Genomic DNA, 26,552 nt, shown 5'->3' on the forward strand with positions numbered 1-26,552 from the left:
AGCTGTGATATTTTATTTTATTTTTTACCAGATATGACCTCGGACAAGAACTTCACAAAGGAAACTGAGCTGAAGCTGTATCATTGGGAAGTGATAAAAAGCCCACAATTACCCACGGCTATGACCAAAACAAAGGAGAAGTGGACTTTTTCTTTTTTTTCAGTTTATATTAAAGGTCTACTGCTGAAAAAAACAAACTTTTTTTGTCTTTTCTTGATGTAAATGTATATGGGTCAGAATTGACCCGTAACACCATAGATGTTATTTTAGTTATTAATCTTAAAATGAAAAAAATCAATAAAACAGATTTATTTAAGAGCTGTGTCCTATACCCCTCAGTAATACTCAGGTAACACAGAAAAATTTATTTAATGATTCTCTTGAGGTTAATTTTAAAAAAAATTTTTTATTGAAATTGAGGGGTATAGTGACAAAAAAAGACCCAGAGGCCCACGCCAAAAGTATTAAAACCAACATTTTCATGGATAAGGAAGCCTAACAAGGTAACCAAGAGATGAGAAACAAATTGGACGAGAACTTATTGTTTTTAGTATATTTTATAGCTGATTTAATTCACGGGTCAAAACCGACCCGCTAACATAAGAAATGATAACAGAAAGCTAACACGAGAGGAAGGTTAAGCTCTTCACTGAGCATTAATGAGTGTCTGACCTCAAGTAGCAGCTGTCAAGGCCACAGGCCACATCCCCTGACTCTGTGGCGAAAGAAACATTTGAAAATTGATTAGTTGTGGGGAGTATGCTAATCAAAGATGTTTGTAATGGTTTTGTTCAATGTTCAATGTTAAAGTGACGACAAATAGAAAGACATCCCACTTGCACAAAGTAATGCTCATGCAATAGTGTTGTCATACTTTATTTGTCCTGTACAAAGCTTAAATTGTTTTCATCTTGTAATTTATTGTTTTTAATCCATCAGCAAACTTCTTTCTCTTTGAAACAAGTCAGCTAATTCTAAATACACTTGCATAATGTAGGTCTCCTTCATACCAACAAATAGTTGTAACCCACTGAGGAATGCACATTGGACTTCTGGTGTATCCTGTGGTTTCAGGGTTGCACCTTTCTAGATTGAGTTTGTTCTACTGTATCTACATGGATGAGCAATTTGATTGTGATGTGATCTGAAGAGTATTACATGCCAGATGGTGGTTAGGTGGGAGATATGTGTTGAAGGAACATTCCTGATGAAAGTCAGAATCTAAAGTTTCCCATCAGAGCATTGTACTAACAATGTTGCTACAACAATGACAGTATATGCCTCACGCTGTTACAGCAATATGACTTCACCTGTCAGTGCTATTAGTGTTGTGACTGATGGTGTTTTGTGGATTCTGTCAGCACATTTCAACACACCCAAAACATACAAAGCGCCACCATAAAAGCCAAGCCAGCTGCCTAATGTTGCTGCCCAGACATTGCAAGGGATGCCAGTGTGAGTCAGACAGCCTCCTTCCAGTCTTCCCAGTCAGCCGGTCAGTTAGTGGTCAAAGAGGTGACACTGACAGCAGGTACCAGGGTCCCCACCCTGCTCAGCTGACACAAAGACATATGGTCTCACTCTGTTTCTGGCTCTGACTCTGACTGCCTTTTTCCGGACAAGAAAAAAGGGGTAGAAAACCTTAAAAACTGAAAAGGGATGTATCAGTGTAAGGTGTTCTACTGTATAGGCAGGCAATGTAGATGTCATCTACAGAAATAGTGTCCCTTTCTGATTTCCGCTACACTTGGTAGTAGAAAACCTCTCTAGCTGTAATGCGTAACTAATCTGAGACTACAGGATGTTCTGTATATAGCATCTGTTGTATTTTCTTTGATGTTATGGTTTCTAGGAAAACCAAACTTTTATTTAAAAGGTCCAAAAATAGACATTATTGATTTCTTCCAAAATACCATTCTGAGCTAATAAATTAAACAGTCATTTACTAGAACACTGCTATAACATACATGTAGACTCATAATCAAAGCCATTAATACACGATTACATTAAATAGTACAGTACAGTACATTTTTCTGTACTGTTCAGTCCCACGCCGTCTTTTAATGCTAGTTCTAGTGTGCTGAGCATTATAGTCATTATATCAGTAGCTGCATAAAAGTCACTGCTTTACTACACTTTTTTTTTGTTTTTGTTTTGTGATTTTTGTTTCCTTTTTTTTTTCTTTGTCTTGGACAGCCTTGTTGTCTGTCAGTATTACTGCACCTCCCCACATCACCCCATAAACCCGCACCACCTCCCTCCTCCACTGCAGGCCGCCCACATTTTAATTTCTTGGCCTAATGAAGCGGGAGCTCTCTCCGCCAAGTTGAATCAATGGGAGTCTGCAAGCATGCCGCGGCTTTTTCACTTTAGTCATCAGCAAAGCCAGGAGAGCGAATTTGCATCTGGGTCTGTGTTTGTGCCCTTCCTAGTTCTTATTCTTTTCTGCATACATGCACATTTTGCATGTAAATGTGCATGTGTGTGCATGCACAACACCATAATAAGCTGTCTTAACATGGTGTTTTCTCACTGTTTCATAAAAAAGCCATTTGTATGCGGGATCCTTCCCTTCACTACCATTAAAGGTATCAGATTACCTCTCACACACAAATCCCATCATCGTCTCTATCTCCATTAACTTGGTCATTTGGATTTGTGCTTTAACACATTTGCATGCAGACACACACACAAAGTCTCACACTCAATTTAATGTTAATATGTCGACATTTGAACCGAGCTCAAGTTATTTAGACTTAGTATCTCTCTGTTTAACTGGACACTGTAGAGCCACTGATTAATCTATAAAGACACACACTTGACATTATTAAAATACTCTGCTATATTTAGTGATTAAATGTCAAAACTTCTGCAGCCACAAGGAAGGAGTAACTGCTTCATGATTTATTCAAAAAGCTGCTCTGTCAGGTTGGCTGTTCATCCAGCTTCTGAAAAAAAAAATTATTTAAGTAGACTAGAAACCTTTAATATCCTCACTGAGCCTTGGTATGATTCCCTACACAGTACTGCTGGCCAATAAAACCAAAACAGAGTGAAAATGCGGCCTCTTTTTGCCGTGTCCAAACACCATGAATTGGTGTTTTTGCTTGGAAAATAGTTAACTTATGACTTCCACTTTTGCTTTACGACTTCATTTGCCAGTTTACCACAATTAAGTCTTTCATCATCTGCTTTTGTTCTGCCATATGTTCACACAATGTGATCATTACGTGTCTGTGTCATTAGGTAATGTTTGAGAGACACAAATTATCTTTCTATTTAGGAAATGAAGTAATAAGAGACCATAATGATAATGTATTTCTTGCATTTGATTTCACTCAGCTAAATAAATTACTAATATGATAGGCTTCATTTTGGACCCCTGTTTCATTAAGCATCTTTTTATCTCATATTCAAGTGCTTGTATGTGTACACGCAAGTAAGTGCAGGTTTTTAATCGTAACATTTTTGTGTCTTTTGTTTATGAGACATTATTTGACTTTATTTTATTTTTTTAATAATTTTCTTTGCCAGTTCCATCAACAACTGTCACATAACGATATTGCTTAGATTAAACTCTTTAACCCAGTGCACAATACACGTCTGCATTTTCTTCAGTGTTGTGTAGAAGCTGTTTGTATTCTCCATGCTTTTCCTCATACTTCCTCTAATCAGCGTCAGAAAGGAGCAACAGACAGTACAATGATTGCTTCAGGGCCTATAGCAGCACAGTGGTGTGCTGATAAGGCTGGCGGCCAGCAAAGGCCTTGCTCTGTCCTGAGAGAGAATGTCATAGCAGAACTGAGCACAGAAGGGACCAAAGGACTCAAGAGGAAAGAATTCACCTGTGAATTAATTCGGCTGGCAGACTACAGGGCAAAGATTGAAGATGTAATCAGAAAATCTAGTAACCCAATCAGTCAGGAAAACTTGTACACAATTCAAACCACCACATCTTATAGCTTTTTAAAAAATTCAATAAATGAGGGAGAAGGAGATTTTGGATTGAAAATAAATATCATTTGGATTTATAAAGCAGTGCCAGTTTCAGTAATATGTCACTATCTAAAGCACAGTCTGTCATTTTAGATCAAGGCCTACATGTATTCATCCAAACTAAAGTATATGCACACCTGTCATCTTCACTCCTTTCTTTCTCATTTGTTTCTCTCCCATTTCTTTTCTTTCCACCCGATGTCTTATTGGTGACTTCCCTGAGTAAAAAACTGTAAATAACTGAAATTAACATGTTTGCCCCCGGCATTACGTTAACAGGGGAATAATTGTTCCACCTCTCTGGATGTGTCCGAATGAGAATGATTTTGTGGGACAGTGTACTATTATGTCCATCCATGTCTAGCATTGTGTTTACTGGCCGCAAATAGGCTGGCAGCAGCCTCTGTGGGTCTTACTCTCTGTTCGCTTCTCTCTGCCAGTCGCTGCACTGCCGCAATCTCTGGCACTTCCATCCACTCTGGATGGCAGTAATCATGGCCAAGCTTTACGCCCATATGGCAGGCAGTCAGCCTCTTAAGCTGGATCGCAACATCACTTAACAGTCATTTAATGATAGCTTACTTGGGCACCATTGCATTAAAGCTCCAAGTTCGGTGTTATCTTCAGAAAAAGATGAAACGTAGATTTTAGTTTCTTTTTTTACGCTCTGGCTTTTAATGCTCCATCTGAATGTAGAAGAGTAATAATTACTGTCACCTCAACAATCTTCTGCCTACATTTAGTCAGTTCAAGTTACTGCTTGTACGCTTAGGGAATTAAAGCACATTATTTGCATGATTTATGAAAACAACTGTAATGTTTCACTAAATTAGAACTTGAACGTGATATTAAAAGCAACTACCTTCACGATAAAAATATTCTGCATGATAAAAGCTAAAGTGGTTAAGTATCTTTAATTGGCTTCCAAATAAAACAAAATGATGATTTAAATAATATTTAAGCATTTATTGGGGCAAAGCGACCAATTTTAACCAAATGTAATTGGTTGAAATTATGCAGATATTTTGTGGTACTTAGTTATGGCAGTTTGTGTCTTTACATTTGCTGAGTCAAACCAAAAGTAATTAAGCAAAGGGAATAAGACAAGCTCTGCACTTTGGCTTTTTACTATGAATTGAGAAGCCAATAACTGTGTTTTAGTCATGTTTCTAAATGCTGTCTGGGATTTCTGTTAGCATCTTGAAGCGGCGGGGCGGCTTTACTTGGCCAATGACTATTCTTTATTTTCTTTGTTTTTGAAAATGAAGAGTAAAGAAATGATATTTCAACCTGGGACCCTCTAAGCAAATTGCTGATGCTCATTTTGCATTTAGCCACTGAGGCGTCACATCATTAACGTGACCTAAGCCCACTACCCCGCCTACGAATAGGCAATAGTGTGTTACCTCTATATCATGTAGTGTGCACAGCTGGTTTGGAGAAAACGTGGATTACGATTTTCATGATGGATTTCAAACTAATTGGAAATAGGCTATGGTTTTCTTTTCCGAGACATACTGGTTGTATTAGGAGCCATTAGTGGCAGTTGTGGTGAATGTATCTCTGGTGTCTCTCCCCTGCACCTGGTGTATGTTTAACATTCATGAATAGTTTAAACCTCTAGCATCCCCTCTTATGCCTCTCTAGAAACGGCACATGTAATTAATACAAACTGCCCATTTAGTGCAGTTTTTAAAAGGTTTTTTTCCCCCCTCCCTTTATATCTGTAAAACTACAGCAACTTACAGTAAAAGGATTGATGAATGGATTGATGGCTGCTCTGTGGGTTGTTGGGTGTGCCTTATTATACCTATCGGGGATCAGGACGAGGCATCTCAAAGTATCTCAAATCCAAGTTTAATGCTAACTGTAGACCATCTGATGTCAAATACATGCACTGATTGATAACACATGTTAATCATAAACCTCTGTTTATAAAAGTGAAAATTTGGGCTGATAATAGTCTCCCCCTTTTCTTTGTGTAACACTTCATTCTCTTTAATTGTAAGTAATTCACAGGAGTCACAGCAGAGAGATCATTACGGCCATCATGGTAACAATTTTGCTGAAATTAATTGTTTAGGAATATTTGGACAATAAAACCTTTCTGTTGCAACATGGAAAGCAATAGCATTTTTTTCCCCATTGTAGGCACCTGGAGAACAGTAATAGGACAAACATGTCATGTAAGTCAGTTTTCGAACTGCAAAAATGATTCTGCTAAGGTGGGGGGCCTACTTTCATTATTCTCTTAACGTGTAAAGAAAATTGCATCGAAACGAGACTGCAGGCTGTGAGCACATGCACAACATCTGATTCTAAAACTCCCCTATAGGTGACAGTTTTGTTTTCAATGTAGTATGTAAGTGAAATGTAGGCTGATTTCTGTATCTTTTGTTTTATTCAGTCACATTGTTCATTCTAAAAATCATTTGGGAACATACACTGAACATTACAGAGTTGCAAAAATTCCAATGCTACCAGTTAGAGATGTATAAGTTCCTTTTCACATCTCTAATACTTAGTGTTTGTCAAGTATTTTTGCAGCCTTAGTTTTTATTCAAGATCCTGCAGGTGAAAGAGAATGATTTATTACATGGTGAGAAGATTTAGGATTCAACTTAAGTCATGTTAGTTTTATTTTATTTTTTTTTACTTTACTGCTGAAAGTTTCAAAGAAACTCATTTTGAAACACTTAATGTTGTTATGCTCTTAAAGCTAGCCACTGTTGGACCATCAGGTTTGAGTATTATTGGAGTGCTCTAATCGCACTAAGAAAAAAAAGAAAAATTGCTATTAATGTCAGTTGCCTGAACCATTGCTCTTAGTCTGCTGATTTGGATGAGATAAAAGCATTTGAAAATAGGCAATCATTTGTTATTAGCTTGAGATTGCATCTTTCTTTCTTTCTTTCTTTCATTTTTTCATTGTTACTGCTGTCAAAATTCCATTACATTGGCATATGTGAATGTGTAGGTGTATACACTGTGTGGGCAAAGGGATCTGTAACTTGTGATGCAGTTAAAGTATAAATAATACCTGAAATGCAAATAAAAGATTCCACAAGAAATTAGGTTAAACTCATATAACAACCACTCCAGACAGGTAATTTAACCAAGTCATTTATGATTAACAGAATATGTAAAATTTGTTTCTTTCATGTAAATTCAACTTTAAATATTCATGATTTTATCACTGTATTTATTTAGTATATATCAGATTTCTGAACACTGTTCAAGAGTTATAATCTCCAGTTTTCTTTGAGAAAGATAAATATACACCAACGTTTTTTCTCTACCAGGCTCATTTGTTTACCTTTTTCTTTGTATTCTTGTTGTTCTTTATTGTTAAAGCTTCCAGTAACGTATCACTGATATGACTGTGATTGATGACTAACTGTTGGGGGACTTGTTTTTGCAGTGGATACCAGTTCTCTCAGATTTCAAGCGGAAAGAAACTGTCTGGGGCTTTGTGCCAGATAACTCGAGTCAACCCCCAGCCCTTCACCTTGGGGACTACAACCTGGATGGGTTCCCTGATGCCCTGGTAGTCCTCCAAAACAAAAGTGGAAGGTAGGAACAAAGCACACCTGAGCTCCATTTAATAACTCCTCATATGTGTGCATATTTGCAGGTTTTGTTCTGTAATAAACCTACTTGTGCGAGGGTGAGATATGTAGATATAATTTTCAAGTTCCTCCAAGATCCTTGTATAAGATCGTGTCTTGAAAAAAATAATTTCATGTGAGAATGAAGCTAATCCTCACTTGGCAGAGGGTCCTTGGAAATTTGTCAAGTAGGTCCCCGAACTCCAATCCAGCTAATGTTTGACTCCCATCATTCACTTCATGAGCCATCAGTGCAGAGGAATAAACTGTCAGTATGCACAGGTCCAGGGGGAGCCTACAGCATGTAGTGCAGCTATGTACAAACCTTGTTTGCATAGTGATTACTCTGGTTTCTTGACATTAATATCATGAGACTCTCAGATTTCATGGAAACCTCTGAGTTTGCTTCATTTATTAACCACATTTGAATTTGTTGTGTAGCATCCTACATTTGATGAGATTATACTAACTATAGTATTCCAGCAGCACCATAAATTTGAATTGATTGGAAACTAATAACTCAAGATGCATACTTAAATGGCTTATGCAAATTTGTTTAGCTTTCAAAACTATAAATGTATTTTTCTTTCTTTTCTTAAAGACGCCACACGGTGGATGAATTTACTCATTAATTTACTGTGAAATTAGTGTACTTGCAAATGACACATTCTTGGGATGGGGGTGGGGGTATATGCCTGACAGTATAGCACTATCCATTATGACATTTAAAAAATTTTTTTTACAAAAGCAACAGTCACCCACAAGGGACAGGAAGGATAATATAGCAGCATTTATTTCTTATTAATTTACATTTTCACAAAGGCAGTTAATTTGGGCAACACATTTTCATCCTAGTGCTCAAAGGCAGAAAACTATATATTTGCAGTGTACAAGGTATTCAGAAATAGACCTGCAATCCTGTTCACAGTAGACTTCCAGAACAGCTCTCTTCCTCAAGCACGGTCACTTCTAACATGTTCAATGCATTCACATATGGTGACCAATTTCAGGTGGTGCAATGGCAAACTGGTCATCCAGAGGTTGACAGTGTTGCACGCTCAATCTCGGGGCCGTGCAGTTGGATGTATTCTGGTTATATTCATATATAAAATGCAGGCACCTATGTTATTCTGCATCCCCCCCTCCCTGGTGTGACTGTAGCATTAACCAAATCTATTTAATATTGAAAGAATGTATGACATCATAATTTAATGAAGAAGTGTTACTGAGCACAGGCTGGAAGGAAGGCGACTAAGGTGAGTTTGTTCTTCAGCTTATGGACGTTGTGACTGATAAGCCTAGTCTTTAAAAATCATTGCTGCATGCGTTAAAATGCAAGCACCACAACCACTGGGAGTAAAGAGTATGTGTTTATTGAAGGACATGTTTGTTGTGGATTATCTTGCCTCAGAGATGATGATAAGATAGCTGAAGAGGTCAAGGCTGCGATTATCTATGCATACTGATTGCTGTGTTTGTCAGAAGTAGTAAGACGTTGGGTAAGAGCTTCAAAAGACACATTTGAACCCTATTTTTCTGTATAATTATCAGTAAGTCCTGCTGGGCTTAACTCTTTGCGTTCACCCTCATCTACAAATGGCTTATTTCTCAAAAGCTCTAATCACAAAAAGCAATGGTGTCTCCCGTCCTCTCGTCCTTTTTCCATTTCGCTCTCATCTGAAGCCTGAACTTTGTAATCCTCTACTGGGTCAGGGACATTATTGCAGTACACTTTACCAATATAGTATAGTCTGCTCCAGCTAACTTTTCAAATGACGTTATAAACTAATGAAAACAGAGCAGGATAAAGAGAGAAAAAAAGGTTAGAGAATTTTTTAGATGCCTTTTTAGATTTTTTTTAGATTTCTTTCAGCTACCACAAACCTTAGAAGATTAGCATAACAGTGCCAGTGGCTTGATTAGTAAATTCTATATCATGCTTAGACAATAGGCCTATACACAACCATTCTCCCACAACTCTGGTCTGAATTGCTTCTTTTGAGTAAAAGGTACGAGGTTTCAGAGGATAGCCTTGACAGATCAGATGTAGCTGTTTTTGTTCACATACTTTATGAAATACCACCAACCTCCTCGTCTGCTTTGGATTCAGCAGCGCTCTGAAGTCCAACCTGCATCGGGCGTTGCTGTGTCTGTAAATTCTTTCTACTCAGATGCTCTCATCTAACCAAATATTTGTAATGCCCACAACTAGTCTATTTCAAGTCCCACTCCCCCTCCGCCTCTCTCTTTTCTCTCTCATCTCTCCATCTCTTCTCGTTCAACTGGGTATTTATAGCAGCTTTTCAGATGAAAGTCCTGCCAGTCCGCGTCACTCCTCCTCGCAGGAAAATGAATGTTGATTTAAGTGTTCAAAATAGGAGGACAGAAGAAGAGAGGGTGTGAGATGAGTGAAATGAATGGAACAATGAGCAGATGGAGGCAGCAGAAGGAATAAATTGAGAGTTGGAAGGTCATTTAGTATGAATGAGGCCATTTTCTCTTACTACTCAAGCTTAAAAAAAAACAAGTTGTTTATACTGCTTTAGAATGATATGTTTCTTATCTTATTAATGCTTAATTATTGATTCCGCTGTTCTTTTTTCCTCCTATTTTAAGACCTCAGACCTGCTAATAGGGAATTTTGGGAAATGAATGATCTTGAAAGCCAGTGTGACAATATACTTAAGTACCATGTAGTTCTACTGTTTGTGATGGCTGTAGGATTGACCCTAAGATGATTTCAGAGTTTGTTTGCTCTTGATGTCATTCAGACTGCTAAGCTCTTAGACATTTCAAGTCATTCATGACACTACAGTTCTATGGATTAGAATTTATGTTTCTCTATGTGTAATAGCTGAAGATATTAAGAATAGATTTTGCTCAGCAAAAAGTTGGCAAACCCAATAAATCTCAAGGAGGAGTCACTTTTAAATTAATCTTTTGTATGCTTAATTTAAAGTTTAGGTTGTAAGCAATGTAGGTAACCTACTATCCAACCTTTTCACTTTAAAAAGCTGTTGTCACTGCTGTCAAAGGCATCAGTTGCATCACCTACCATTTCAGGGTAAGAAACTTTATATCAGCATAAAACTAGAATTATCCTCTAGTAATACTTTTTCTCAATACTATTACTAATAATAATTACAGATTTTTTTGGGAAGCAGTCATTATGAGTTCTATTCCCCAGCCAGCTGGAGCCTTTCTGTGTATAGTTTGCATGTTCATAGGTTAGCCAGCTTCTACCAGAGTCCAAATGCATGCATGTTAGGTTAACTGGTATTCTAAATCAGCCATAGGTGTGAATGTGAGTGTGAATGGTTCTCTGTTTTTCTGTGTTAGCCCAGCAATCGAATGGCAGCTTGGTGTACCCCACCTCTCATCCACAGCCACCCACCACCATCATCCTGAACTGGATAAGCGAAAGAGATGGATGCATTATGAATTCCAAGACACTGTCACTGTGTGTGTTTGTGTTTTTATCTTTGTGCAGTTTAATGTCTATCGGCAGTTCCCAGAGCTGCACTCCTCCTGGTCTACGTTATGTCCAGGTCACAGGACAGATGGTCCCTCCAGACTCTTTCTCTCTGTCACTCTTGCTCTGTCTCGTGCACACTGTTACATGCTCACACAGATGAACATCACAACAAAGAGTACAAGGCTGTTGCTTCCTGCTGAAAAGAGCTTTTATAGGCATTTCAGTGATTGCCAGAAAGTTTGGGATGCCGACTGAGATTGGGAAGCAAGACCGAGAGAGAGAGCAATGCGGTCTCAGTGAAAGAAACGTAGTGTGAAAGTAAAAGACATGACCTTTTCCCTGTGTTGCCTTTTACACATGCAAGAAACTTTCTACCGGAATCCTCATGATAAAATATCTCCTTTTCTGGCATAGATGACAGAGTATGTCACTGTGCAGTTTACATGTAGCAGATTCTTCTTCTTGTTTCCAGGCATGAGGCAGCTTGTAGAGCTGTATGATTTATTCACAAACTTACATGGCCCATTTTCTGTTACGGCTTCGAATAAAAAATAATAAAATAAAAAAAGCTGTTATTAATTGCACTTTAGTCATTTGAGGTTCACCATTCATAGACTAAGTAGTGTTAGAGATGTCACGTTGACAAAAGCATAATGATTTATGAACCTTTTACATGTTTACAGATATAAACCCTGCATGTGGGTTGGGAACATTCACTTTATGCAGCAGTTAATCTAATTACATCTAATTTTATTAAGATAGTAATAAAGGTATTGTTTTGTTTTATTTTGAATTATTTTGAAAGATCTACTGTTTCTCTAAAAACCAATGTAGGTCCTGATCACCCAAAGTTGTGATAAGTTGTTATGCAAGTAAATTGGACACATAGTACAGTAGTACAATATACTAAGAACAAACTTAGTATATTGTACTACCATCATTAGTGTGACTTTGAAAGTGTCAAAGCTTCAGAAGATGCCTATTTAAAGAGAATTTGCCACAAGCTGCTACAGAGTGCAGTTAGATAAACCAGTAAATGGCTTTACTTTCTAGGTATAACACAAAATATGAACCACTCTTAAACTGCTTTTGTATGCAGAGTGTAAGACTGTTTGTGTCAGCCACAGCCCTCACAGACTGGGATTATCCTCAGCTGTAATCACCCACCCTCAACTGTATCACATTCATAGACTGAATAAAATGTGCAAAGGTCAGCTTTAAAGTGTAATCTGCCTGAAGCAACTTGGAGATAATTACAAGTGTGTCTCCAGCGTGCACATCAGCATGTGCGTCTCAAGTAATTGAAAACAGCCAGATGACCTTCTAGATGAAACCTCACTTTCAGTCAGATCTTTGCTCCTGCAATTCTGAGGCTTTCCCAAACCTCCGTCACCATAACCTTTAACTTCAGCGGATAACTGCAAGTGAAATCAGACCAATGGATTAAAATGGGCCTACATCATGATTGCACTCTCATATACACAGGGATAATAATTTAATACCCATTAAGTCCAAGTGCTGTCCACTGTTTACCTTCTCAGATAAAAAATAAATGCTACAAAGCGAATACAATATTTGCAGTATGACTATTTTCTTTATTTTATCTCTCCAGCATGAATATTTCTCTGTGTTGTGCCTTGGGCTGTATCAGCATGCTTCTAAGCAATATTCCAGCCTTTCCACCCCTGTCACTCATCATATAAAATGTTCAGAACAACCATTTTCAAGGTGTATGAGTCAGCGAGCACTAACACGCCACAGCAGTGACAAGCTCCCACCCTTCCTCGGAGACTTCAGAGATGGGTCCCAATGCAGAAATTGATTTATTCCGAGGACCTAGAAATTAGTATGTATTGCTTCCTATTGACTATAAATCAACCAGATAGCATATTAATCATTAGTAATATATATAATTATTGGAGGGTACCTTATTGTGTTTTCTTGATTCTGGGTTGTCTTTTTACTGCCACTGAGCTAGAAACAAAAATATTATGAATCCCTTTCACAGTTTCTTTACTTAGCAATATATAAACTGCTGGTGGTTGGTGGTTTCATTTAGTCGGGCATAGTTTTTCCTTACCCACATACTTTTTGAGATTCAGGGCATGGTTTGCCAATAATAAAGGTATATACCATTTTTGACTCAGTAGAGAGATTTTTATTTATTTATTTATTTTGCTTTTGTTTTGCCAACTGTTATTTACTCCCAAGAAAATATGGTCATTATTTTAAATGTCTAATCAGCCTTCTGTTTAGAATACCATTAATTGTTTTTCCCCCAAATTGGAGTCAGAAATGTTTTTTAGATAAACAGAATCTCCAAACATCTGCTGATCTCTCTGAATTTAGCTTTTGTTTGCCTGTGTCAACATTTAGAGGACATTAATGTGTAGACATGTTAATACCAGTCAGATCTCCCACTATAGTGTGCTTTTGGAAAAGGGCTAAACTCTTCTCTGATAATGAACTATGTGGAGTGTTTTTGTTTGGTGTTTCTATTAGAGAGCAGAGTGTGGCGTGGGCAGCAGTTAGCAGCACTAACTGTCTCCTTCTGATCTTTTAGCTCTGACCAGCTGCCGGAGTATTAAAAAAAACCCCAACTCATCAGACGTCTAAAACCAGCAGAAGGCTTTTTGAGCTAAATGCTATCTTTTGCACACAGAAACACTGTGACTGCTTTTGGAAAAGGTGGCCCCATTAATAAATTAGTTTTTGGTTTGTCCAAAAGTGAATTCTATGAAGTCGATAAGACCACTTTTGATTGCGAAAATTGAATTTGTTGTAGATTTCTCCCTATACTTTGCAAATAAATCAGTCTAGTCCTACTGTTCTAAATGTGAAGGTATCAGGAGGTTCACATGAGAGTGTTAATGCACAATCCTCCACCCATTTATTATCCTAACAGCTTATCTAGTTCAGGGTCTCAGGAGAGCTGGAACTAGAATACAACCTAAATGAGAGAAACTTCACGCCAAAGCCGTTACGTTTAATAGTGCACTAAGTTTTCATGCAGTCTCTGTTGAGTGTGTGCCATGGGGGGCTAAAAGCATAACCTAGAATGTCCTTTAGTGTCAGCAGCTGCCAGGTGAAATTTCACACACAAGAGCCCTGTCTGGGTTGAAACTCAGGTCCCTCCTGCTGTGAAGCACTGGTCCTAGCATCAAGCCACAATTCTTTAAAAAAAAATCCAAATTTTTCCAAAATTAATTCCATCCATTTTCTTCTGTTTATCTGGAGCCTGGTCTTGGGGGCAGCAGCCTAAGCAGAGAAGCCCAGACCTCCCTCCTGCTGGCCACCTCCTCCAGCTTGTCTGGTAAAACACCAAGGCATGTCCTAGGCCTCCCTCAGGGCATCCTCCTGGTGGGACATGCCTGGTAGACCTCGCACAGGAGGCATCTTGGTCAGATACCCGAAACACCTCAACTGATAAAGGCATCAGAGCCACACCATTTGCGTAAAACAGAGACGAGATTCACACACTGTCCAAGTGGAAGCCTTCCGTCACTTGGCTATGCCAAGAAATTCTGTCTATAACAATTATGACCAGAATTGGTGACAAAGGACAGCCCCGGCTGAGTCCAGCATCCACTGAGAACGAGTCAGACTTATTGCTGGCTATACAGACCTAGTTCTTGCAACGGTTGTATAAGGATAGAATGGCATGTAGCAACGGGCCAGACACCCTATACTCCGTGAGTACCCATCACTCTGAGGGACGCAGTCTCCAAGTCCACAAAACACACGTAAACTAGTTGGGCACACTCCCATGCCACATGAAGTATCCTCAAGAGGGTAAAGAGCTGGTCTGTACCGTACTATAGACATACAACTTCACCGAAGTGAAGTCGGTGCTCTTACGGAAGAACAATTTCTGAATTTGCACTGCATGAAGTTCCCCCCATGGGAAAAGGGTAACTTCTACAACACGTGACCTTTAAAAAATGGTTCTTGGTTTTCTCTCCAGCCCGCTGCGGTGTTCTGAGCTGCTGTTGCACATACATCTCCACAAAATGAGTAACATTAGTGAACCAATACAGGCAGTTAAATGGTGATGGCTCTCATAACCATACTTCATGTCGCACGCAGATTTGCTACCAACTCAACTTAACTTGGTCAACTCAGATGACACAGTTCACTTTTTTGCATCTATTAATATTGTCATTGTTATGGGCTCATTCTAAACAAACTTAACAAAGCTTTAATTGTATATAATCGTTTGGTATAATTAGCTGGGAAATTATAGTTTTGGGGTTGAGACCGAGCAGTTCTCCACTTTTCTTCCATGAGTTGTTGTACTGTTTCTCCCCATCAGCTGCAGAGGGTAGAGGACAGAGGGCAGGATGATGCCATAGCGCTGTCAGCAAGTTGAATGTTAAAAAGTTAAGAACCACTACTGTGAAAGGGAACTTTTGCTGTTTAATTGTAGGTAATTTTCTACCAGTAAATGGAATATTTACTGTCCTGACAACGATTTTCCATGTATTCGTGAGAGCGAGAAAAATATAGACTAACAAGCAACACAATGAGTCTAACAACATCTTGTGATGGGGTTGTGTGCATATTGTATGCCTCTTGGATTTCCCACATCATCCTGACAAAGAAAAAACATCATTTCTTTTTTTCTCTTGTCTTATGAAGGAATGACTAAAGGATAACAAACTACATTGTCTTCTTTGTGCTACCCACAGATGGGTCCACAGTTATTTGGTTTTTTGGGCATCTCTAAAACACAGGATAGGATGCCATCTTTCAAAAACCAGCTTCTCTTTACAGTACACTCATGTTTCCTGGTACCTTTTTCCAGATGAAATCGTGGGACGTTCTTAAATGGCAAGTTAGTGTAAGAATTTATACACTGAGTATAGATTGTGTACAAAGTCAGTAATGTGCTGATTGCTGTGATAAATTCCTATTTTTATGCAGGTATTTTATGCATTTGATGAGTCAAAGCAAATTAATGACCATATGCCTGCTCTCTCATACACAGACACAGGAGAGCAATCAGCCTTTACACGTTCCTTTGGGCTTTTTTCTCTTTTCCTCATTTTGTACATCAAAGCCATAGTGTTTTACTGAATGCCACCAGAGATGCTCTCTCCATGGGAACACACAACTGCTGCTGTTAAGCATAAAGATAATAGCCCCTTCTTTGCTCACCCATATACTTTGAAAACTAATTAAATCTTCCTTATTAAGGCTTTAGGGCCCTCTCAGGGATTGAGCATGAGAATGAATGTGTATGTGCAGTGTTTGTGTGCCATGGAGAGACAGAGATGGAGGAAAGAAATGTGTATTTGTTTTGCCAACTCGATGAGAAAGATTGTAAAGTCTGTGGAAGATGCTGTATAAAGAAAGGAAGGCAGGAATGAGAGCTTCCTACATGAGTAATAACTCCACCTCAGTGATTGCAGTCAGTTGTCAGCCTGTACAGATGTTGCTTAGGGAAAGCAGTCATCACAATATATCAGTGGCAGCTTGTGAAAATCCTTTCTGCTCTAAACTATAGAATTCAAATAGAACGTTGGGAATAATATTTCTTTGTTGCTTTCTTTCCTAATTGCCTTTTCACCATTTGATAGTAGGGTATAACTTGAAAAATATTTTCACTTTCACACAAATTATGTTTCTATCCAGTTGGTCATAATTTACTGCGGGAAAAAGAACTGCTTGTGTAGGTGTTTTTTTTTTCTTGCCTCTAATCATCCAGGCAGCTGCTTAAACCCCAAACTGGACAGCAGTTTCCAGCGTTTAATTTGTTTTATTAAGCCATTTGCCTCAGTTAACTAATTTTACCTTGAAGCATCTTGCTCTCCACTTTGCTCAGGAAAAATATAGATTCATTTTCGGTTGTGTACAAAAGCTTTTAGGACATTATTGATGAAGCATGGCGTGAAGCTACTGAAACTTAACATTAGACAAACAAAGCAGAAAGATCCCTTACCATATCAACACAAAATCTGTATAACTTCCATTCCCCATACTTAAATTTAGCAAGTAATGCAATGATGCCAGTGAAGAGCAGACATCCTGCACATTTTTACAACCTTTTACTGTGACAGCTGGAGCTAAAATGCTGATTCCTTGAATCGGATAGTGCTGCTTTTCGTTAGACCACGCTACTTTCATAGACACCACAATAGTGAAGCAGATCAACCAGTACCCCACTGCCTCTCTGTACTCAGGTAGGCTTCGCATTCACAGGAAGACGCACATATGATCTCCATTCGACCCTCGATTTGCGACCCTCAACGAGACGCTGCGTCCTGCTGGCCTCGAGTGTTTGATGTTAAAATGTTCCTCCTCGGTTTTATAAGAGCCCCCCCTGTTGCATGTCACACTGCACCTTCCACTGGGCTGCATTACATAGCTGTGTGTGTGTGTGAGTGTCTGTCTGTGTCTGTGTGTACATGTCCCATGTACCCATGCGATGTAGCAGTGTGAGGTGAGAGGGAGCTATTTCTGGAATATGAAATGAGGTCACAGACAGAGGCAGCTAAACTTAAGTGATTTCTGTTGTACCTCAAACACTATATGAGAGCACTTCACAGTGTCCTACACACCACCTTACTACTTGTTACTGCTGATTGCAGATAGTTTTATTTAAAACTGATATTGTCTATGAAGATGCACGTTCAGATGTCATAATAATCTTTGCAAAGCTGAGGAAATCAACAATGGGAAAGGATAAGCCTTGAGGATGTGTAGCAAATCTGCAAGACACACACTCAGACACACATGTGTGTAAACCTCTTCAGGCTATAGGTCAATGAGTGTAATAGAATAATGTAGTTAACCTCTGCTTGAGGTTGTTCCTAACTACAGTCACAAAATACCTTATTGTGTTATCAATTCTGTCTCACTCTGCAATAAACACGTGTTTTATGAGAGAAGAAAAAACAAATAAACAAATTATAAGTACATTCTTGATTCAGCAACAATTATGAAATATAATTATCTTGTTTCTACATGACAAGAATCAGATAAATTGGCTGTTTTCTTTCTTTATATTAGAAGGAAATGTCCTCTTCTGATATTAATACTAGATTCTTTCAAAATATACAAAGCCAGTGTAAAAGTGTTGACAACTCTATACTCAAGCTACTTGAACTAACTTTAGCTTCACAGGCTGTCAGCAAGAGGTGCTTCACAGCCTGAATCCTTCACATTCAGGGCTTTTAAAATGATGAGCTGAAAACAGAGTGAAGGACTTTAAACTGACAGTTTCCAAATAAAATCTGCTAGCCATTTATAGATTACACCGATTAAATTATCTTCAATTACATGCCAAGATATTAAGTACAGTGGTAGTTGCTAAGTGGGATAATTTGTCTTTTGTGCAGTCTTTTAGTTTAGTTTCTCTTTATCAGTTAACTTCAACAGAAAAAAGATAAATCAAAGATAAATCACTCATTGCTTTTAAAACACCACCAATACCAGGTGCACTTGCACAGCTTGTAAAACTTTTCAGGGTCCTTGACACAGAGTTTATTCCTAACATTTATTCCCTGGATTCATGTTATCACAATATCTTGTGGCCACAGCACTTTTTGTTGAAGATGGCTCCTATTACTGTTATGCTTGGGGTCCTCATCCTGGTGGAAAATGACTTCCAAATGTTCTTCTGAACATTTGTGAGTCTCTTCATTCTGACAAAATCCTCAATAAAGTTTTTCAGAAATAAAGTCCCAAACTTGCCAGAAATTAGTCTGATCCTTCAGCATTGCCTGCAGACACTCTGTCTTGTAGGCACCTTAGCATATAAACTGTCTTCTGTGAGGGCAGATGTTTCAGATTTTGACTTGTCAGTTCAAAGCACCTGCTGCCATTTTTCACACCCCACTTCTTTTTTCTGTGCATTTCTATGTCATGAGTTTTTTTGCACAGAGAAAGGGAGAAAGAGAAAAGGCTCTTTGGGTGCAAGTCTTTCATTAAAACCACTTCTGACTACTCTTGTGCAAGTTGTTGATGGCCGTGTCAGTCTTTCATCCTTTCTTTTTAAGGCCTCTCAATCTTGTTTATTTCTTTGTGCTTCTGTAGAAAAGCTTTAACCACACATCTGTCTAACACATACCTGTCTCTCTGTAACGTTTTTGGAATTGCTTCTGTCTCGTTTCTGTGCTTACTCTTTCCGTAGTGTCAAATGCTTCACTGTCCTTTAGCTATTTTTTTCCCCTAGCAAAGCCATTTCTCATTCAATTAATAATGGTTCAGCCTGCATATTTTGTTTTTTAGCATATGCTTCCTATGTCTAGATAACTGTAGATTAATGCAGAGTCTGGCATTTCCTATTGCCAAGCTAATGTATATCCAACAGTCAGAGATAAATGATTGTTTTTGAAAATGACAGAATGACTTTTTCAAACAAAAACTTACAATGCTGGTTGAAAGATTCTCCCTTTGCAAAGTCATCATTTCAGTTACTTTAATTATAATGAGCCGAGCTCTCAGACATTTTTTTCTCTCTTCTTGATGTGAAAAAACTTTCTACTTGTAGTTATGTGGCATCATGTACCTGCAAACTGGGCAGAGTCACACTCAACACTTAAACCAATGTTTGCACAGTTTTATGAGTACTTTATTGCATCACTAAGCATGGCCAAATAAAAATTTGATTCTTAATATTTTTTTTGCAATTAAATGTAAATAATGTATTTTTAGTGTCCGGGCTGAATTTTGATTAAATATGTTAAACTCAGAGTTAAAGTTCAAGTCAGTATAGCATCGCATTCATTTGCCCACTCACATAAAGCAGAGCAGCAATTAATCCTTTTGCTTATACAAAGCTCACTGCTCTTCACCTTGTTGATGCCTTGATGAGTTCCATCACATTAAGTTTTACTGTTGCTGTCTGTATATATATGTGTGTGTGTGTTAGTCTCACTGTTTCTATCTATCAGTATGCACCACGACTAAGCAGCTGCCAAGAGCTTAGCAGGCTGTTGCTAGGCAATGCCATTTAAAATCCATCTTACTCTGTATGTTGGAAGCAGGGTAGCTGCATTTGTCTCTCGGTTTTTGTTGTTAATACCAGAGTGGAAACTGTAGTAGCATGAGACTTTTGGCTTGTTAGTCCTGCACAGTATTTTCTTTGCTAAGTTTTGCTTTGTTTGCAGGAGGCTGGTTTGAACTCAAATGACACCCTAAATGAAGTAAATTATGCAGCTTTCTTGGAAATTGCTAAGTAATGTAATGACTGAGGGTGTTTGTCATTTTGATGATTAGTGTCAAAAGTTGTCATTGTACCACATTCTAGTATTTCTTACCACATATTGTCACAGCACAATGGTGTTATTGCTGTTTTCTGTCAGTTAAAACAACACAGTGGAAATGAGGCTATTCCCAGGTTATAATGTTTCACATTTACTGTCCTCAAAATCCAGTTTTTGATTGGACAGTCTTGAGTAAAATCCATTGCTGTATACGTTTCACTTTTTTTTTTTTAAACTTTTTTGTCTATTCTTCATTTAGTATTTGTCTGTAAAGATCACGTGTAATCCGATTTCTATTTGGCTGTACTTAGCACACAGTCATAGGCATAAAATGTAGGTGATCAGTTTGGTTAAACTGATTTGTGAAAAGCACAATAAACCAGAAGTCTAGTAACTCAGTAAATCCAAATTACTTTATTATTATAGTGCAAGCATCAAGATGTTAACGAGTAGATTTTTATCCAGTATAATTTCTACCCTCTGTCATAGATGTCACAGCTAAAGCTGATTTACAAGCCACTAGTTTTACAAATTTTTTAAATAAACAAAATTATTGAACAAGTCCAGTGATTGGTTGCATATAATATTTATTAGCTATTTTTGTATCATAAGTTCATCAGTAATTTGGGTAAAGTATTTCAGTTTATACACGAGTTTGTTATTTTTAAGTCAATTAGACCATGGTGACACTATGGCACCCATTTGATACCCATCTCTACAAAAATTAACTTTAGCTATCAAACTTCTCTGACCTGACAGGGTGTAATTTCCCCCTCAATTTATCACAGCTAGGGAAAGCTCCAGCCCGTCTGCAACCCTGAAATGGATACGTGAATTTTGCTTCACAGATTGTGATTTTCTTTTGTAATGAAAACCTTGTTTGACATATTGGTGAACAAAACAATTTGGTGGTTGTTATTTGATAAGCTTGTGAAGAAAAAGTCAAGTAAGGCAAGACTCAGAAGAAAGCTGACTTTGTAAAGTGTGTGAGGACAAAGATGCAGCCAGACACAGACAGTGAGGATGAAAGAGTGAGTGACAGCAGGCGGACCGTGTAGAGGAGTGACACTACCAAAGGATGTACTTTGACTTTGATTGTGTCGTTGTGAGTCACTGCCTGTGTTCATCACCACAGTGGCTAGCAGAATGAGAAATCACAGCCCCTCGGGGCCATGACAACATATCGCTGTCTCACTGTCACTTCGTCTACGTGGACCTGCCCACTCGTTCCCTTCGTTCACCTTTCGTCCGTGTCTTTCGGGGTTTTTTTCCTGTTGCTGTCAGTCTTTCAGTCTCTCTTATTGTCAGCTGGTCAATAAGTTGGAGGACTGCTACATCTGAATCATTGCAACTGGAGATTCCCACAGTGATTGCATCAACAGGGTTATTTCCTTCCTTCAGAGTGGGTTAATAGTATTATATAATTGTTTTCAAAGGCTACAGAGAACTCTACTAGTACCAGTACTATTTGCCCTCATTAAAACTTGTCTGTGAAAGAGTTATTTATTTGTTATATATTTTTACTATATAGAAATCAGACACACAAAAGCAGAATGCATAATCATAAACACAGGATTTAAAAAATAATAATAAAATTAATTGCAAATAGGTAAACCAGATCATAAGTAGTTACATAATATTTAGGATTAAAAGAACCATCCTAATCTAAGTCTAGATTTTATGAAGGTTTTACAGTTCAACAGTATACTGATTTATCTTCACTCTTCATCAATAAAAAATATCTATATTTTTGGCTAGTAGACATTCTAATCTGCAGCAGGTCTACTCAAAAAGACAACATTCTCTGGATTAGGCACAAAAACATGTTAGGCAAGGTGTGAATTTGGAGGATGAATGTATGATGGGTTAGAAGATAGACCAGCTGCTGAAATCATGTATTCTAATATGGGTGAAAAGTAGCATAAACAACGAATTTGTTATGATTGGATCAATTTGATTAGCGAGTGATTGAGATGGTGTGAAAGCAGATTAAATGGTAAGGTTTCTTCACACAAAACAACACAAAATGTTTTAGGGTTGATCGACTATGAAAGAGAGACTACATATAGCTACGTGGTTACGTTCTGCAATGTACTGGGTGAGATTGTCTGCATACAACAAAATTGTACGGTACAATTACCCTGTTGTAAAAACACATTTGAGAGTGGATTTATAATCATATAAATATGAGATAAGACTGATACTGACCTAAAATATGGAAATTAAATTGTCTATCCTTATTATTTTAAAGGTTTTTTTAATCTTTTGGTTTTTTTGTGTTTTGTTTTTTAAAGTTATAATGAAATAAATAGTTAGGTAAATTATACTAACCTCACCCTCACAAGTATTTTCATCAAGAGAGAGAAAGTTTTTGAGCTAAATAGAGGAGAGAATTAATAAAGGGACAGTAGGTCATTTCACCAAAGAAAGAAGAAGGGAGTCTTTCCTTGGCACTGTAATGTCGTTATTATCAAAACAAAAAGAGAAATTTGAAATGCACCCACACACACTGTTAAAATGTCTTGTAGCTATGTGTTAGTCCTTGGAGTTATGAAAGGCAGAAATGTGGAACAAAAGCGTATGATTGGTTGGACTGAGGTGGAGGGAGAAGCAGAAGGGCCGATAAGATGAAATGAAATGAACAGAAAAGAAAAAAAGAGAGAGCTGAAGAAGAAGTTGGCCAGGTTAGCTTAGTCATTCAGCTTTAGGGAATTGAGTAGATGGAAGAATGAGTGGATGGACAGAGGAAAGGGACAAAGGTGGATAGGTAACAGTGGTGCCTCTGAGCTTTTGAGGTTGAGGGAGAGAAGGGTCATTGGTGTGATCAGTTGGTCAGCCTCCTGCCAACTCACCACCCCTCTGGAGGCCAATTAGAGAGAAGGTGGATAGAGCCTGAAATAGTGTAAGACTCCCCACAAGCACATACACACACAAGAAAACAGAGGTGACACTGGGTTCATACAATAATGGAATCCCTCAAGCACACTACCTCAGATACACACACATATTAGTGTCGGTACAGGCTCAATATTCAATTCAATTGAAATTTTTTGAGTTCAATTTTATTTCTAAAGCGCCAAATCACAGCAACAGGTGACTCAAATGTTTTATATCATAAGGTAAAGACCTTATAATATGCAATTAGGGTATTTATAAAATAAGTCTTGCCATGCATTTAATGTCATGTTTTTGTTAACTGTCGGTTTTTATTTAAACGTTTTATTACCAATATAGGATGAAGAAGCTGTGATCAATATGACATTATTAAAAATTAAACAGCATGATGACTCAGTTGTTAACTAGCAGGATGGGTGTGGTTTGTATTCACTTCCTGGTTAAAGAAAAGCTAAAAAAAAAAAGCAATAATAATAATAATAATAATAACTGACTTCACTCATTGGTGCATAATTGTCTGCAGAAGAATTTGATGCCATGAAATAAGAAGAATGGACATTTCTCTCCTGGTATTGAGTAACCCCATTAAAACTAATCTCATTTCAGTAAAACTATATATTTTAACCTCACAGGAACATCACAGAAAAACCTGTTACTACTCTTCAATATTTTGTTGTTGTGTTCTTTTCAACTAATGTGGCAAGAATTTAACAGCCTGTGTAGTGAGGTTGAAAAAGCAAAATCAATGCTAAATGGCTGAAAGTTAGAAATAATGAAGGAAGAAAGTGTTGATTTTGGACCCTATCCTTAAAATAATTACCCCATGGACATTAGACATCGAAAGTCACATTTTTCACATTTTTCATTTTAATTTTTTGAATAGTATTGATGGTTTGAAGGTGCTATTTTTTGTTATGATCAATGCATTTAATGAAAACAATCTTTCTTTAATAAAATTTATTGCATTCAAACTAAAATATAAAATCAAACTGGTGTAACTTCAGGACCATGGACAGCGCACACCATTTTCACTGTGATCTCTTGAGCTGGGCTCTAACAGAAGAATCCTTTTAGTGGTGGAGACAAATTCAGCTCCCTTCACTTTGAGAATATGTGAGATACAGATTACAGATACACAAGACTCCCCCACAAATCTGCAAATCCTTTTTACTTTTTTTAGCTGAATAAATCCAGCATAGAACAATTGTGGCAGTACTTTAAACAACACCAGTCACAGAGTATAGCTACAGTACAACACTGTGCTTGTTCTTTTGCAAATGGATAGAACTTGGTCCCTGTATGGGTTATTTAGCCTGTTACAACCAGTCACTAAAGCTTACATGCACTGCCACTATCTTTGAAGGTGAAGTTGGAGTTGGTGAGGGTGCTCAACCATTCAAGTTCGAAGTCCAACTTAACAAGGCGTTAGAGTTGAAAAGGTCTTCCAATTTCAAATGGAATGCACCAAAACATTTACATTACATTGATTAAATGAAATACTGTATTACACTGCCATGGAGTTGACTGCCATATAAAACACAGTGTCGCCATGTATCTGACTTGGTATGCTAAACACTTAAGAGTTGCATGTCTTAACATTGTTTTAAAAGAAATGTGGACAGGAAAGACATCATAGAGGACATGAAGTAGATGTTTACTAACAAAAAAACACAAAAAACAAGGAATACATATTGAATCATAATACTATATTACACAAAAAGAAATTTGTGATGCTCAAGTCAAAATAAACATCAGCATGCGAAATTGTGGGTTCAGAGTAGTCATCTGCACGAGTGCATGTGTATAATAGATATCAGGTTTGCACCTCTACCTGTTGCTGTAAACATAAAACCGATGCCGAGAACAAAGTTGTGTGTGTTTGTGTGTGTTGTGTATGTGTGTATATATTGAGAGCACATGTACCTGTGTGTAAGTCTGAGTCTGATCCACACTATGACCTTGAGTTCATCCCTACCATAACCACCCCCGCAGTGCTGGAAAAGAGGTTCTTTTGAAGTACGAAAATCTCAGAAAGGACACACATATTGGCGAATAACAATCATATACCTTCTAAAGTTCAGCCTGAAACTTTGATAGCGTTACTTTCTTTTTACACACACTCAAACACACACATGCACAAACAGAGATACTCTCCCTGAATGTCAACAAATGTATCTGGCTACAGGCATGATTATCTGCTGGTGAGCCAATCAGTGCTCACCATTTACACTGGGTCTTGTCCAGTAGGTGCTGCAGTTGCAGGTCCTAATGAGAGCCGATCATATTCTGGATACAGTGTTGTTTGCATTAAGCCTAATGAGGAGGGGAGGACTAGTTCATTGTCAGTACGCATGGGTTACACAGAATAACCTTAAACAAACCTCCAGCTGTAATTACAGCCAAAGTCAGTTAATCCTACAGAGGTTCCCGCAGCCCCACCCTTCAACCCCACTCACCCCACACAGAGATATAGCTATTCTGAAACAGCAGCACACCATTTCAGCTGACACTGAGCCTGAAGCGTTACGTCCCTGCTATAGGAATTAATTAAATTCCTGCTCTTCCCTGCTCTTTGAAGTGTTTTATATATAGATTCTTGTCCTTATTGAATCTAGGAATTAACAGCTAAATGCACATTTATTACTTTCAGTTAACCCGAATATTGCAGAGGCAACCTGCTCATTGCATTGCACGTGTTAATTCCATCCAAATATATGTCAACATTTTACATGACAATTAAGGTTTCCAAGCTCTGTAGCTTCTCCACCTCTGTGTTTGGAAGTTAGTAAGTCTTATGTCAGACGATCCAGTTTAGCAAAACTTTGAACTGTTTGCTGCTGATTACAGGAGTTTGTGTTTTTTGTGAAAAGCAACAATCAAAATTTCAATTAGATGCTTTATGAAAAGGACTACAGGGATAAAATACAATATTACCAAAGTTGTTCATCTGCTTTCTCTTACTCCTGGTTCCACAAGCTCCGTTTTTTCCTATCACACAGCTAACAGCAGTGGAGAGGCTTACAAGCATATTTCAAGTACCAATTTGACCAGTAGGTTTCCACTTTCTGAAGCTTGCTGTTATGTAACATCACCATTTATCAGATATGTGTTGCAACTATAATGTACTATGGTGCCATAATGTAACAACCGCACACAGCTGATACTTTAAATAGAGCATACACTTCATAATCACTACATAAACTATACAATACAATGATTCTTTTGTTGCCGTGTCTTCCTTCCTTTGTGGGTGACACAATAGTAACTTGTGTTGGTGCATCGTGTCGTAGTGTGGTACTTCTCTTGACTCCATCTGACTCCATATGATGTGCCCCCTTTTTATATTCTCTACAAGATCGCATGCTAAGC

General features: G+C 37.9%; 1 protein-coding gene across 1 annotated transcript in view; it reads left to right on the top strand.

Moving 5' to 3' along the window:
- Nucleotides 1-26,552, top strand: part of itfg1 (integrin alpha FG-GAP repeat containing 1) — a 149,941-nt gene that overhangs the window by 55,334 nt on the left and 68,055 nt on the right. The window contains exon 10 of the mRNA XM_005727521.1: nt 7,418-7,569. Coding sequence (XP_005727578.1) covers nt 7,418-7,569 — 152 coding nt within the window. The remainder of the gene's footprint in view (nt 1-7,417; nt 7,570-26,552) is intronic.

The sequence above is a fragment of the Pundamilia nyererei genome, unplaced genomic scaffold (genome assembly GCF_000239375.1).
Source record: "Pundamilia nyererei isolate P.nyererei 1_Seehausen unplaced genomic scaffold, PunNye1.0 scaffold00025, whole genome shotgun sequence".
In the NCBI taxonomy this organism is placed as follows: Eukaryota; Metazoa; Chordata; class Actinopteri; order Cichliformes; family Cichlidae; genus Pundamilia; species Pundamilia nyererei.